The sequence below is a fragment of the Gossypium hirsutum genome, chromosome A08 (assembly GCF_007990345.1).
Source record: "Gossypium hirsutum isolate 1008001.06 chromosome A08, Gossypium_hirsutum_v2.1, whole genome shotgun sequence".
Classification (NCBI taxonomy): Eukaryota; Viridiplantae; Streptophyta; class Magnoliopsida; order Malvales; family Malvaceae; genus Gossypium; species Gossypium hirsutum.
In genome coordinates this window covers 112,926,682-112,942,307 of record NC_053431.1, presented here as the reverse complement: position 1 = coordinate 112,942,307, position 15,626 = coordinate 112,926,682, and the positions used below count along the sequence as shown (strand labels likewise).

At 30.7% G+C, this 15,626-nt stretch overlaps 1 protein-coding gene across 1 annotated transcript; it reads right to left on the bottom strand.

Moving 5' to 3' along the window:
- Positions 1–2,042: 2,042 nt before the first annotated feature.
- Positions 2,043–2,894, bottom strand: LOC107919654 (putative cytochrome c oxidase subunit 6b-like). Its single transcript, XM_016849070.2, has 4 exons — positions 2,594–2,894; positions 2,434–2,504; positions 2,280–2,361; positions 2,043–2,206 (listed from the first exon to the last, which is right to left on the bottom strand). Exons 1-4 carry the CDS (start codon positions 2,780–2,782, stop codon positions 2,156–2,158), a joined length of 393 nt encoding a protein of 130 aa, XP_016704559.1. The 5' UTR covers positions 2,783–2,894; the 3' UTR covers positions 2,043–2,155.
- Between the last annotated feature and the right edge of the window lie 12,732 nt (positions 2,895–15,626).

The following is a 15,626-nucleotide window of genomic DNA, read 5'->3' as shown; positions in this document are numbered from 1 at the left end:
AATAAAATACGAAAATAGTATATTTTTAAAAATAAAATCCGAAAATTTTAAAAATTTTAAAAATACAAAAAAAATTTATTTCCCAATGAATTTAATTAATTACATATTATAATATATTTTAAAATAATATTAAACAACTTATCATGTGTTTTTTTAATTATTATTGCATCACTGAAATTATTATTAAATAAAAATTAAATTAAATTAAAATATATTATATTTTAAACCAAAATATTTTACTTATTAAATATTTTAAATTATAATAAAAATATTTGTATTTGAGTTAGATATATTTATTTTTTTAATGTAGTATAGCAAAACCGGTGTCGCCTATGCCAGAGGCACAACCGGTACCGTCTCTGGGACCCACACAACCTCTTTTTTTTGTTTTTTTCCTTTTCAACAGAAAATGGCAGAATCAGTGGGACCCATGGTGGTCACGCCACTGCCATAGGCGGCACCACCCTGGTCCATACCATTTTCGTCCTTACTTTTTTTCCTATACTATTTCAGTATTTTTTTTAAAAAAACCATTTCAGTAAAAAACCCTCAATTTGTTGTAAACGAAAAATTGATTAAATTCTCCTATTAGTTTATGTACTTTGAGAAAATTATGAACTTAACCCTTATACTTTAATTTTATCAAAATTAATCCCTGTATTTCTTTGAATTGATCAATGTTAGTCCTTATACTCTAAGAATTTTGAAATTTTAGTCTAGCAGTTAGATTTTTTCATTAAATTCAATTACAAATCATATACTATGCGCACAATTGTAGATTTCGTCCATATTCTCTAATTGAATTATTCTAAATCCCAATACTTTTCAAATTTTAAAATTTTAGTATTGACGTAAATGACCGTCTTCAGTCCATTAAATGAAATTTAGTAAATAATATATGAAAATAACAAACTAACATGTCATTATACATATGATATTATGTTTTTTTACATCAAATTTTAGAAATATCAAAACTTAATTAAATGAACTTAACAATTTTCGGGGAACTGTAATTTTAAAATTTATAAATACAAAACAAAAAATTTCCAAGTACAAGAACAAAATTCATAATTGTAAATTAAATGGACTAATAACCTAATTTAACCCATAAAATTCTTGTTGAAATTTGTAAAAAGTCTAAAATTTAAATATTAAATGAGTCCTTAAAATAATTTGTCCAGCATATTATAGTGATCAGATAAGATGTATACATTCATCTATAATTTTTATTATTTAAAAGTTTGATTAAATTAATATAATATTTAAAATGTTTTTTTAAATCAATAGCATTATTATGAGCATATATTTTTTATATTTATATAAAAACCAACTAAAATTTATATACATTTTTAACTTTAAACTAAACACCATAATAATATTTAAACTTTCTTTAAAACATAATATTTAAATTTTTTAATGATTGAGAAAGGGAATAGAGTTGATAATTAATTTCAAACACTCTGTTAAAAGTATAAAACTCTTGTGTTTTTAAATATAATTCAATGCACACAAATTTCCTTTAAAATTAACAATATTTTATAACATAACATAATTTTTTAACACAATTAATGTTTTAAATAGCTTTTATATCATTAAAAAGTTTGGGTAACAAATTAAATTTAAGTACTAAATTAAAAAAATTGTCAAATTTAAATTCTAGATATTAAATTAGAAAAAGTTGTTAGACCTATATCTAATTTAAATACTAAATATTAAATTAAGCATAATTAGTGTATATATATTCGATTTTTCAAGGTATTTACTAACGCCGTCCACATTCTATAGTCCACATTCTATAGGTCCATTAAAAAGTAAAATAAATATTGACTACAAATTTTAAAATTACTTTATACTCAAGGCAATGATATGAGAAAAACCCTGCTATCTCACCGTAAACAAAAAATTATTATAATTATTATGTTATTAAAAAATTTCGATGATTACATAAAATGGAAATTTGATTCAGAATTATTTTTAATATATATATATTCTTCTATTTATAATTACTAAATGCTTTTTGAAATTTTTTTTAAAAGATACCATTAAGATTAAGAAGCGAATTTAATATTGATCTAATCTTATAGGATAGTAATTAGTTTGCCACATCATGTTAAGTAAAAAACCAAAGCAAGTAGTAATAATGATATTCTCGTCTTCATATGGCAGGGAAGGTTCCGACCGCTCTCGCTTCATCCCATCTTTCAATCTAATTAAACAAACAAATTATGTTTAGGCATATCATCATCTGTGCAAAATAAAGACAAAACCCTTTTACTTACCCATTCATCGGGACATAGTGACCGGAAATGCCTTGCCAACTTGTCACATTGGGGAGCATCCTTGCCTTTTTCTTTAATGCACCTTGGATATCAGTTAATTTTTCGTGTTAATTTTTAACTCATTTCAACCACGTCTGTATAAATTAAACCTTACTTATGATATTCAACGTAGGAGTCGTAACAGTGGCTTGCTTTTGGTGCTACGTCCTCCTCTCCCTCCGCAACCTGTATGTTTATCGAACACCTATATCCTATCATCACCCATTTATTTATTCACCAACAAATATTGATTTTCATAAAAGATAAGCATGAACCTTGCGAGCCATGTCTTTGATAGCTATATTTTGAGCAGGAGGTGGCGAGGTGGATTGAGGACTAGGCGGTGCCGAAACGGTGCCATATTCGTGGACCGGCCTAGGAGCTTGCTCACCTCTGGCCACCCTGTTCACGTCTCTTGCCCTCATCTTATTGCGGGGATCTACAGCGGCGCCCGTACTCGACATGGCTATTTGATCACTTCACTTTTTTTGCTGGAAAAGTATGTTACTTCGGTTTGTTATCTCAAACACAGAGAAACACTTCTCTCGTAGCCTCTTTTTTTTTTTTTTTTCCCTTCAAAAATGAGGTTAGATAAATGATTAGCATTTTGATTGGAGTGTACCTGGAATGGAGACACGTAGTAGTAAAAGGAGACACTTGTGCATTGGTAGGTTACTGATGTGTCTTTGCCTTTGCATGCACTGGATAGCTGCCGCTCGCCGCCATAACCCAACAGGTAATTTTTTTTGTTAGACGTCAGGGAAGCTCGTTGATACTTACGGTACGTTTGGTTCACCTTAATGGAATAAGGTTGTAATTGAATAGAGCTGTAATGGAATAGAGCTGTAATCAGTAATTCAACTGTTTGGTTGAATGGAATGGAATAGAGCTGTAATAGAATTCTTATGTTTGGTTGAATGGAATGATGTTGTAATAACATAAGAAAAAAGGCTAAAATGACTAAATTACCCTTAACAGAATTTTTGTTAGTAGATGATTATTGTTATTAAATTTAAATAAGGTTATTGATACATATATTTTAATAAAAATAAAAATAAATAATTTAATTATATTTTAATATAATAAATATAATTTAATAAAATAATATATATTTTAATAACATTATTAATATAATTATTAATAATATTTAATAATAATTTTAATATAAAATTATTATTAAGAACATGTCAATGCCTAATATATTTGTTTTAATCTAGCCTTTCACCTGTTGTCTTAGGTCACAATTGCCAATATAAAAAAATGAGTTTAGCATATCATATGATTATTGTTATTATTATTAAATTTTAATAAGATTATTATTAAAAATAATTTAATAAAAATGTTGAAGTTTCAACACACTTTAACCGGGTAAAGTAAGAATTTCAAACAGAGCACCAGCAGCAACGTATTATACCCGGGTAAAATATGAAGGAAAAATGCTTGAAGTTCAAGCTTTTAGCTACTGTCAAGAATGGAGAACAGAACTTAGAATTTTTAGAATCATCATGTTCACACAACAGATAATCCAGAAATGGAAAAGAATGAAGGGACTTGCCTGGGCTTCGAAATGCTGATTTTTTTACCGATTTGAGTGAGATCGTTGAGATACTCTACAAGGTTCTACCATTGTTTCTTTCGATGAATCAGTAAGGAAGAAACTCGTTTAACCATAAAACAAAAATGAAAAGGCAAAAATGAAGATGATATGAAGGAAGCAGAAGCAAAAATATTTACTTGACCTTGGATGAGGGGGAGGAATGCCGGAGTCGAAGGGTACGTGAAATGGCTGTCGATTGAGAGTGTTTTTGAGGTAAAGTTTTGGTAAGGGCAAAATAGGATTCCTGAAGTAACGATTAGCTAAACGGTGATGGGGGAAGGGAATAGAAATCCCTAAAAATCTCTGTTTAAGCCCGGAATGGAATATCTCCGTAATAAGGTATTCCATCGAACCAAACGTTGGTTTATGTGGGGCTGCAGAATAGGGTGGTAATAGGCATGTAATGGCATAGCCATTACATCCAACCAAACATGCCGTTATGCTTTGATATTGGATGAACATTTGGGGAATAGGCCTACAAGCTCAAATATGGACAGCTCGGGAGGGATAAAGGTTCCATCCATTCGGACTATAGCACAATGCCCCACCAAAAACCTTGGGCTTAAACCGAAACTATCTCAAAATGTTTTAGAAATGGTAGTGAATTCTGGCTTTGCGCATTGAAATAGAAATATTTGCCTATAAACTTTTATAAATATATATTTTTTAAAAATTATTCTTAAACCCTTTAAAACTTTAATTAATTAATATTATATTTGTTGTAGTATAATTTTATGCATTGTCAATAAATCAGATAATGATATATTATTTAAAATTTTCAAAAATAAATTCAATTAATTTCATTTTAAATAATGTGTTAATGTATAAAATTAAGGGTAAACTATAAAAATAGTCACTTTTGTTTGACTCAGATTACATTTTAGTCACTTATGTTTGAAATTAATGTTACGTTTTAGTCACGTTATTGTTTTGTTACGAAGTAGTCACTCTATTGCTAAACTCCGTTATCTCCCTAACGACAGCCCTACGTGGCAGTCCAAATGGGATTTAAATGCCAACTTGGATGTCTAGTTGCTAGGATGAAAATAGGTTTTTAATTAAATAAATTTAATTTGGATTGCCACGTAGGACATCCAAGTTGGCATTTAAAATCCATTTAGACTGCCACATAGGACCACTGTTAGGGAGATAATGGAGCTTAATGGTAGAGTGACCATTTCGTAACAAAACGATAACGTAAGTGACTAAAACGTAACATTTCAAACATAAATGACTAAAATATAATTTGAGACAAATAAAAAAACTATTATTGTAGTTTACCCTAAATATTTATCATCGATACATCAAATATTAGTCAAATTATTTATACTTAAAAAAAGAAAATATAAGCACTTAGTTTACCGTCTTTAGAAGTTTACGGTATCATCACTGTCAATTCAATTAATATTGAATGATAATCCTTCTGATTTGGACAAACATAGGTAAATATCATATATTAGGAAATTCCAAAAATAATGAGTATGGTATGGGCCAGGGGAGAAGTCAAAAAAATTTTTTAGGGAGGGCCAAAATTAATTTGTAATTTTTACGATAGTAAAAGTACAATTTCACCATTTTAATAGCCTTTATCTTTATAATTTTTAAAGGATCAAATCAAATTTTTATTATTTTTAAGGGGCCAAAGTACAATTTTACCTTTACTAATTTAAAATTTCTAAAATTTCAAAGGGTTTCCATTTTAGGAGGGCTAGGGCCCTACAAGCCCCCCGGGTTTTGCCCCTGGTATGGGCTAAGGCACATGTGCCTACCGTAGGAAGAGATAATATAAAAAAGTGTAAATTATAAGAACAAGTCAATGTGGATTGTCTCATACTAGCATTTTCATGCAATAATTTAACCAAATGCGATCTTCTTATCGAAGTAGCTTTATGAATGCCTATTACAATTTTGATTATCCAATAACTAATTTGGTCTTGAGGTAAGGAATAACTTGTTACGCCAAAAGATGCGGTCAACACAACTAGAACTACACTTGTAACCCAAGTTATAATTCGTGAGGTTTTTTAAAATCACCAATGAGATAGACACGAATACATGTAGGATCATCATTAAGGCCATCATACTTGCCAACCATTGATGAACTGATCGAATTAACCAACCAAAGTTAGCTTCAGTCATTATGTATTGAACAGAAGCAAAAGCTTCAGTAACAATTTGACAATAGCAAAAAAGTTATTGCAAATTCTGTAGCTACTTGTAACAAAAAAAGAAGTAAGCGTAATTCCTCCTAGACAATAAAATATGTTAACATGAGGAGGAACATATTACTAGTTATCTCATCTGCAATCACCTGAATTTCGAGGCATACTTTGAACCAATCTTAGACTTTATTGAAATAGGTAAATTAAGAGGACCTCCCCAAGAACTGTATATGAGAATTTCATCTTATACAACTCAAACAAAAACACCCAAGTAATAGCTGAAATAGATATGGAATAGAAAGTTTGAAACTTCTTAATCTTTCCACTCAATATTATTTGAAGACACAAAAGAGTAAAAATTCGAAAGTTTTTTTTTGTAGTTATAATTATAATGCCAAAAAATCAAGTTGGCGTAGTCGTTTTTATGTTGATCGTTACAAGGCTCTTGAATATTCTATTTGCCTACTTATTTCTTTTTCTTTGCTTTGATTTGTTCTTTGTATAAAATGTGGCTTTATTATTGTTTTTTTTCTTTTTGATAGGAAGTCTCTTGTTAAGACCTTATGAATCAATTGAAATTTCAAATTGATACAAGAACCGCAGTACCATTTTTTCTTTAAGCATCTTGTAGGATACTGTTATTCCAGCCACATTTCTATTTTTGCTCTACTAGTAATTTAATTGGAGCTTGAACCCGAGTTTCAGTGAGGTTGAATCCACTTTTTTCGTTCTACCTTCCTTATTTATTTTATCTAATTCTTATGTAATTCTAAAAAAAAACTAAAATAAAAATAAAACAATGGGGCAAAAGAGTAGTCACAAATATTTTATTGTATCTCGATCTAATTTTTTTCGCTCTGTCTCGTAACAATAACTAGAATTAAAAAAAAGGGGGAATGTTAACACATTTAGGAAGAAACGATTGATCTCTATCAATAACCCACTAAAGAATCGAACTAGAAAGTACTTAATACCAGTGCTACGAAAAGATATATTCTTGGATGTCACATTTAAAATCCTCCTTTTATCGTATTACATTATGGTAATACATATATAAAAAGACCACTTGTATTTGTTTACTTTTACCCAAAATTCCTAATTCAAAATTTAAATTCAAATGTACAATGATTTGATAAATAAGAATTTCTCTTTCATAAAACAACAAAACAAAATAAGTCCCTTTCCGCCTAAGAATTCCCGTTAAAAATATTCATTTGTTATTCATTATATGGTTGTTATATGATATGAGACCAAAAAAAGGAAATAGAATGATAATTTTTTTATACCAATAGATGAAATAAGGGTGCGGAAAACAAGATTGAAAGGGATTCTTTACAATAACATTGTAGGCCAATTGAAAAGAATGTAGCTAGGGGTAAAGCCAGAAAATTTTTTTAGGAGGAGACAAAATTAAATCATAATTTTTACAACAGTAAAAAAATAATTTTTAAAAGATTAAATCAAAATTTTATCATTTTTAGGGGGCCAAAGTGAAATTTTACCTTTATTAATTTAAAGGCCAAAATGAAAAATTTTCCATTTTAAGAGGGGTCGGGGCCCCTGCCAACCCCTAGATTCACCATTGGATGTAGTGTAGCTTGGTAGCACATTTGTTTTGGGTACAAAATGTCACGGGTTCAAATTCTGTCATCCCTACTTATTACTTCTCTTTTGAATAGTAACAAGGGAGTCGTTTTAGATTGATTAAAATTAAGCATACATAATCTATCATTTTATCATATTATATATGATATTATAGGTGTGCGCAATATATTGGGGTTATAAAATAAAAGAAACCTTTTTTTACAATCTTATTTATTATGATAAGAAATCGATCTTAGTTCAATCAGGTAGAACGTGGGTTTCCAAAATCCAATGTCATAGGTTCAAATCCTACAGAGTGTGCTTGCGCTCTTATTAAGTAAAAAATTACATTGAACTAAAAAAAAATTGAATAACAATTCAAATTTAACCTCTTTGAATTAAATTATTAAATTAATTAAATTAAAATTATAAAATTAAAGGGGTCAGTCAAAAGGTTAACTAATCCAAAATAAAGTATGTTAATTGATCAAAGGTCTAACTCATCAACATATCTATATTGTAAATATGCGATTATGAATAATCCGACTAAAGTAATACGAATTAGACCTAAGATGATTCCAAATAGAAAAACTTCAACCAATTAAATTTATTTGAAAGAAGAAAAAGAAAGGTAATATTTATCCTTAAATATTAATTTCTATTGCTCCTGAATATCAATAACTAATAATTGATAATTAACACGTTAAGGAGCTATAAAATATATGAAATATGACTGAAAGCTTTGTTTTTATGAATTGTTCATTCATTCAATTAATTTTCAAATAAGTCTTCTTGTAATAGTCAAATTTTAGTGAAATCGGAACAGTGGTTTCATAACCATAAATCCGAGATAAAAAGGGAATTTTTTTTAATATTATTGCATGATTTATTATGGTAGGAAAGCCGTATAAAAATATTGACAGAAAAATTTACCGATTTAATGGTTTATTAGAAAAATGACCTAATTGCATAAAATGTAAATGTTATATGTTAGAAGCTAAAGGGATCAAATAGTTGTGTAATTGAAAATTTTGAGGTCCTTATATGGTAATCAGACCATCAATTATATGCTAAATAATATCAATGGTGATTCATCCATGGAAAAATTAAAAAAGGACAAGGACTAAATTGGAATTTATGAAAATTAAAAGATGATAACTTAATTACTTGGAATTATCATCTTTTTCATATATCTTCTTCCCCAAATTTTATTTAAACCCTAGGAGAGAGAAAAGAAACTAATCAAGCTTGAATTGGTAAGTTCTCATGTCCCGTTTTTAGTAATTTTTATATTTTTGAGATCGGGACAACTTGTTCTCTTTATTTTTAGGGTTAATTTGAAAAGATGTTAAAGTATAGAAATTGTGTATGCTGGAAATTGAAAATTTATGGTAGAAAATGAAAGGTTGTTAGTAGATAAACAACTTTTACAAAGTGATTTTTGATGAAATTATTAAAAATGGACTACATGTAAAGTTGTGAAATTTGATGAAAATTCTGAATTTCTATGAAAACATGTGCTATAAATTTTGTGATGAGATTTTGATTAGGCTTGGAATAGGGAGTAAATTGCACAAGTTTCATTTTTTGAGCCTAGGGTGTAATACCCCCTACCCGTACTCATTGCCGGAATAGGGTATGAAGCATTACTGGAGTTTACGAATTAATTTTTTTTACTCAATATAGCCCCTTTATAGATATCTAACCTTCCCTGCAATATTAAACCGAGACCAATCCACATCAACCAATCCAATTCAACATATTTTCAAGATAGATTCATGCATTTTTATAAGATAACCTCATCACATACCAAAACCAAGATTTGTTAGCCATACCAATGGCTGACCTTACATTCATATCACATTAACATTTACTTTATTAGCTTATACATGCCATTGATTTCCAAAATAAAGTTTCTTGATATACCGAAATCTTGAAGTTGATAGTGTGATGTGTCTCCGACTAAATTCTACCTCCGAGCTCTTAACACTACAAAACAGGGAAAAAGGAAATAGGGTAAGCACTTTGTGCTTAGTAAGCTCATATAACAAGAATTATACTTACTAATATTTTCAATACAATGCAATAAACATTCATATATCCATTCAATGCATTATTACCCTAACATGCACAAACTCAACATTCAAGTTAGTACAATAATTTCCATGTGTCAATAATATATATACCATGATTGATGAACTCATCAATACCATAATTTCCATTCCCTTATTATTTTTCCATATTTATCCCGTTAAATTTCTCGAAATTTTCGATGGATTTTCAGAGGTACACTTTTAGTGTACATTTCCGGGTCCATCAATTCATATCCATGTGCGCACATTTCCATTTCAGAGAGCACACTCCCGCGAACCTCATCCTTACAGCGGGATTACCAGTCTAGGCTAAATCCCTTGCAATGACAATTACTCTAATGAGCTTGGATCTGAATTACGAGTCCAGGCTAAATTCAGACTCTAATTCGAATTACCCGTCCGGGCTAAATCCATTTTCCACATATTATTTGGGAGGGCTATATTAGGATAGGATCACCCGTCCGGGCAAGATCCATTTTACCGTCAATTCCTTTTCAGAGATCCATCGAATTTTCCTTTCATTCAACCGAGATTTCTTCCCCTTTTTATCAAATGTATCAATGTTTCATCAATTTTCATACAATGAACATTCAAATCATATTCATATCAATAACATACATTTCAAGCATTTAAGAATATAATTCAAGTTACATGAACTTATCTCGATACTTGTTCATATACACAAATCTACTAATCCCGAACTCTTTCTTTTCCTTGATCTTGCTTCATATTTGAATTTTCTGGATCTAAATAAATAAATTTAACTATCAATTTAATACATTTCATGTTCATATGCAACATTCTCTATAATTCAACTATTATTTATTGTTCATTCAAAGCTATCTACTTGAGTCATAGTCACTAAATTATTTTTATCTTGAGCTACAGAACTCCAAATTAAGATTCGATAATTTTCCATGAAACTAGGTTCACATATCTTTTTACCATAAAATTTTTAGAATTTTTGGTTTAGCCAATAAGTACAGTTTATTCTTTAAATTCACCCCTGTTTTGCTGTCCAATAGTTCTGACCTCTCTTCACTAAAAATTAATTATCTCTTGATACAGGATTTGAATGATGTTCTTGTTTGTTTCTCTTAAAAATAGACTCATTCAGGATTCTAGAAATATAAATTTAAGCCCCTAATTATTTTTATTCAATTGTTTATGATTTTTCAAAGTTAGAACAGGGGAACCTGAATTTATTTTGAATTCGTCTCACAAAATTTTTTATATCTCATGATTTAAAAATTCATGCTTACACCGTTTCTTCTATGAGAAACTAGACTTAATAAGCTTTAATTCATATTTTTTTCATCTTCTAATTCGATTTCTACAATTTATGGTGATTTTTCAAAGTTAATCTACTACTGCTGTCCAAAACTGTTTTAGTGCAATCTGTTTATTACCATTTTCCCCCTAAGCTTTTAATAAATAATAATTTCGTCCGTACTCAATTAGCCTCTTAATTGAGCTGATTTTTCTCAATTAACACTTTATTCTATCACTTTAAACTACCTTATAAACTTTGGGAATTAGAATTTCAGCACTAGACTTTAATTCCAAATATTTTCACAATTAGATCCTAAAAATCAATTTCTATTGAAATTACCTAATAAAATCATCTTATAAACAAATTAAAGCTTCAATTTCATTCTATTTCATCATAAACTTATAGCACTAAACCATGGTGACTTTCAATTTCATCCATAAAATTAAAAACTAATGAATTTAAAAGTAGGACCTGATTGTAAAAGTCTTAAAAATACAAAAATTATAAGAAAAAGGCGAGGATTAACTCACTTGGTGCAAAAATTATGGAATATCAGCTTAAAGAACCTTTCCTATGGCGTTTTGGCTGATGAGAATGAAGAAAAATGAAGAGAAATCTAGATATTTCCTATTTAGTCCTATCTTTATTTAGTTAATTATGCAATATTCCAATTTTGCCCTTAAATCATCAATTTTCCTGCTGATTTCATGCCCTTGCCATCCAGCCCAAATAAATTTTGGGTCTAATTCCTTTTAAATCCTTTCTCATTAGACACTTAAGCTATTTAATCATTCTAGTAACTTTTACACCTTTTTCAATTTAGTCCTTTTCGTTTAATTACCTACCCAAACGTTAAAATTTTTAACAAAATTTTAATACCACATCACTAACATTTTATAAATATTTATAAAAATATTTCCTACTTAGTTTTACGAGATCAAGGTCTCGATACTTTGTTTTTACCCAATTCCTTCAATAATTCTTTTTTTTTTCTAACTAACCACAAAATCGGTAAAATTTTTCTATCGATATTTTAATACGATTTTCCTATCATATAAATATTCATGCAAAAATATTAAAATAAATTTCTCTTTAAATCGAATTTATGGTTACGAAACCACTATTCCGATAACCTTGAATTTAGGCCATTACAACTCTCCCCCCTTTAAGGATTTTCGTCCTCGAAAATCTTACCAGTAAAGAGGTTTGGGTATTGTTTTCTCATTACCTCCTCCGGTTCTCATGTCGCTTCCTCAATCCTGTGCTTTTGCCACAATACTTTCACCAAATTTATCTTTTTATTTCTAAGCTCTTTTGTCTCCCGTGCCAATATCTTGACTGGTTCTTCACTGTAAGTCATATCCAGTTGAATCTCCACTTCTGTCGAAGAAATAACATGTGAAGGATCTGATCGATATCGTCGTAACATAGATACATGAAAAACATTATGGATTCTATCAAGTTCCGGTGGTAATGCCAATTGATAAGCGACCGATCCAATTCTTTCTATGATTTCATATGGCCCGGTAAATCTTGGACTCAATTTACCCTTTCGACCGAATCGGAGAACTTTCTTTCAAGGAGACACTTTTAAGAATACCTTGTCACCGACTCCAAATTCAATCTCTTTTCGTTTAAGGCCGGCATATGATTTTTGACGATCGGAAGCTGCTTTTAGACTATCAGGTCGGCATATGATTTTTGACGATCGAAAGCTACTTTTAGACTTTCCCGAATAACCGTTACTTTTTCTTCTATTTTCTGGATCAAATCAACCCAATGTATCTTCCTTTCAATGAGCTCTGTCCAATATAACGGCGTTCTACATTTTTTACCATACAAAGCTTTATACGGAGCCATTTTAATACTAGACTGATAACTGTTATTGTAAGAAAATTCAATCAAAGGTAGATACCTCTCCCAATTACCTTCAAACTCTAGCATACAACATCAGAGCATATCTTCCAATACTTGAATTACACGTTCAGATTGGCCATCTGTCTGAGGATGAAATGCAGTGCTGAAATACAGTTGAGTACCCAAGGCTTCTTGCAATTTGTCCCAGAAACAAGATGAAATCGGGGGTCTCTATATGATATAATGGAGACAGGCACTCCATGTAGACTGACAATCTCAGATATGTACAGTTCAGCTAGTTTATCTAAAGAATAATCCATACGTACCGGAATAAAGTGCGTTGACTTTGTCAATCGGTCAACAATCACCCAAATAGCATCTTTTTTCCTCAGAGACAACGGTAACCCCAATACAAAATCCATAGTGATTCTTTCTCATTTCCATTCTGGTATAGTAATTGGCTGAAGTAACCCTGAAGGTACCTGATGTTTAGCTTTAACTTGCTGACATATTAAACACCTTGATACAAACTCAGAGATATCACGTTTCATTCCCGACCACCAGTACATCTTTTTCAGATCATTATACATTTTATTACTCCCCGGATGTACAGACATAGTACCGCTGTGAGCCTCGCGTAGAATCTTCTGTATGAGCTCTGAATTTTGAGGTACACATACCCTACTTCTGAATAATAAACAACCATCAGAACCAATCTGAAATTCAGAACCGGTACCTCACACTGTGCCCGTTTAACCTGTAACTTCTCATCATTCTTCTGAGCTTCACATATTTGCTGTAGAAATATCAGTTTAGCTCTCAATTCAGCTAGGATTGAACCATCATCAGTCAATGATAACTGGGTATTCATAGCTCGTAAAGCAAACAGAGATTTCCGGCTCAAAGCATCAGCTACAACATTAGCCTTACCCAGATGGTAATCAATAATCAAATCATAGTCCTTTATCAGTTCAAGCCACCTACGCTGTCTCAAATTTAAATCTTTCTGTGTCATCAAATATTTCAAGCTTTTATGATTAGTATAAATATGAGATTTCTCACCGTACAAGTAATGACACCATATCTTCAGCGCAAATACAATAGCAACTAATTCAAGATCATGTACTGGGTAATTTCTTTCATGTGGTTCAAATTGCCTTGAAGCATAGGCTATTACTTTACCTTCTTGCATCAAGACACAACCTAAACCATTTAATGATGCATCACTGTAAATAACAAATTCCTTACTCGGTTCAGGCTGCACTAATACAGGTGCTTTCGTTAGTAGATCTTTCAATCGGTTGAAACTATGCTGACATTCATCAGTCCACACGAACTTTACATCTTTCTGTAATAATCGAGTCATCGGTGAAGCTATCATAGAGAATCCCAGTATAAATCTCCGATAATAACCAGCTAAACCCAAGAAACTTCTAACTTCAGATACATTCTTCGGTGGATTCCAATTGACAATAGCTGAGATTTTACTTGGATCTACCCTGATGCCTTTGACAGATACAATGTGTCCAAGAAAACCCATTTCTCGAAGCCAAAATTCATATTTATTGAATTTAGCATATAACTGCTTCCCTCGTAGGATTTACAACACAATTCTCAAATGTTCTGCATGTTCTTCTTCATCCCGAGAATAAACCAAAATATCATCAATGAATACTACCACAAATCTGTCTAAGTACGGTCTGAATATCCGATTCATCAAATCCATGAATACTGCGGGTGCATTAGTTAACCCAAAAGGCATAACCAGAAACTCATAATGCCCGTACCTAGTTCTGAAGGCTGTTTTTGGCACATTTGACTCTTTTACCCGTAACTGATGATAACCTGATCGAAGATCAATCTTTGAAAACACTGTAACACCTTTTAGCTAATCAAATAAATCATCAATCAGGGGTAATGGGTTTTCTAATTGCACCATATAAATGTATGATCAATGTTACCATCGAGAAACCATTAACTTAATATTCATCTGATGTAGCTTAAGATCAAAATATTCCATTAGAGCCATTATAACCCTTTCTCTAGTGGACCTTTTTAATGACATTCATTCTTGAGTTTGTTGAGTTTGTTCTTTTGGAACAATTACCTCATCTTGAATAGGGAGTTGTTCAACATTGTCTTATTGAGTATCTAGATTCACTTCTTAATTAATGATAAGTATGAGAACCTAAACATCATCAAAAGTGATAGTATGAAATGAGTTAGAATTCAATTCCTCATTAAAAGTAATGTCTTTAACCTTATTTCTCCCTCCAAACTCAACGTCCTAAAAGAATGTCGCAATTCTCATCTCAAAAACATTCCTAATTGTGGGATCATAAAACTCAAAGCCCTTAAATCACTTAGAATTTCCTTGACCCTTAACTTTATAGACATCAAATAAGTTAGAAGTGATGTCATTTCAACCTTATCATTTTTAGCAAAATGCTTCTCAATTTCGTTAAAGAAACCTTGGCCTGAGTAATCTTTACAGATTTTGTGCCCCTAAAGGCTTCTAAAATGCCGTGCTTTATGATTATTAGAGTCTTGCAATTTGAACAATCTCACCTCTCAAAATCCCTTTTAACATAGGGAGTGCTTTTCACAGTGAGAGGTGCGAGTTGTTCTTCCCTTAGTGCAAAGTCTATGTTCATACAACCAAGCACTATAAGTTAGTGCAATTGTAACGACCTCAAAAGTACGAGTATTGGAAAATGAATTATCAAGTCTCCATTTTTAGTA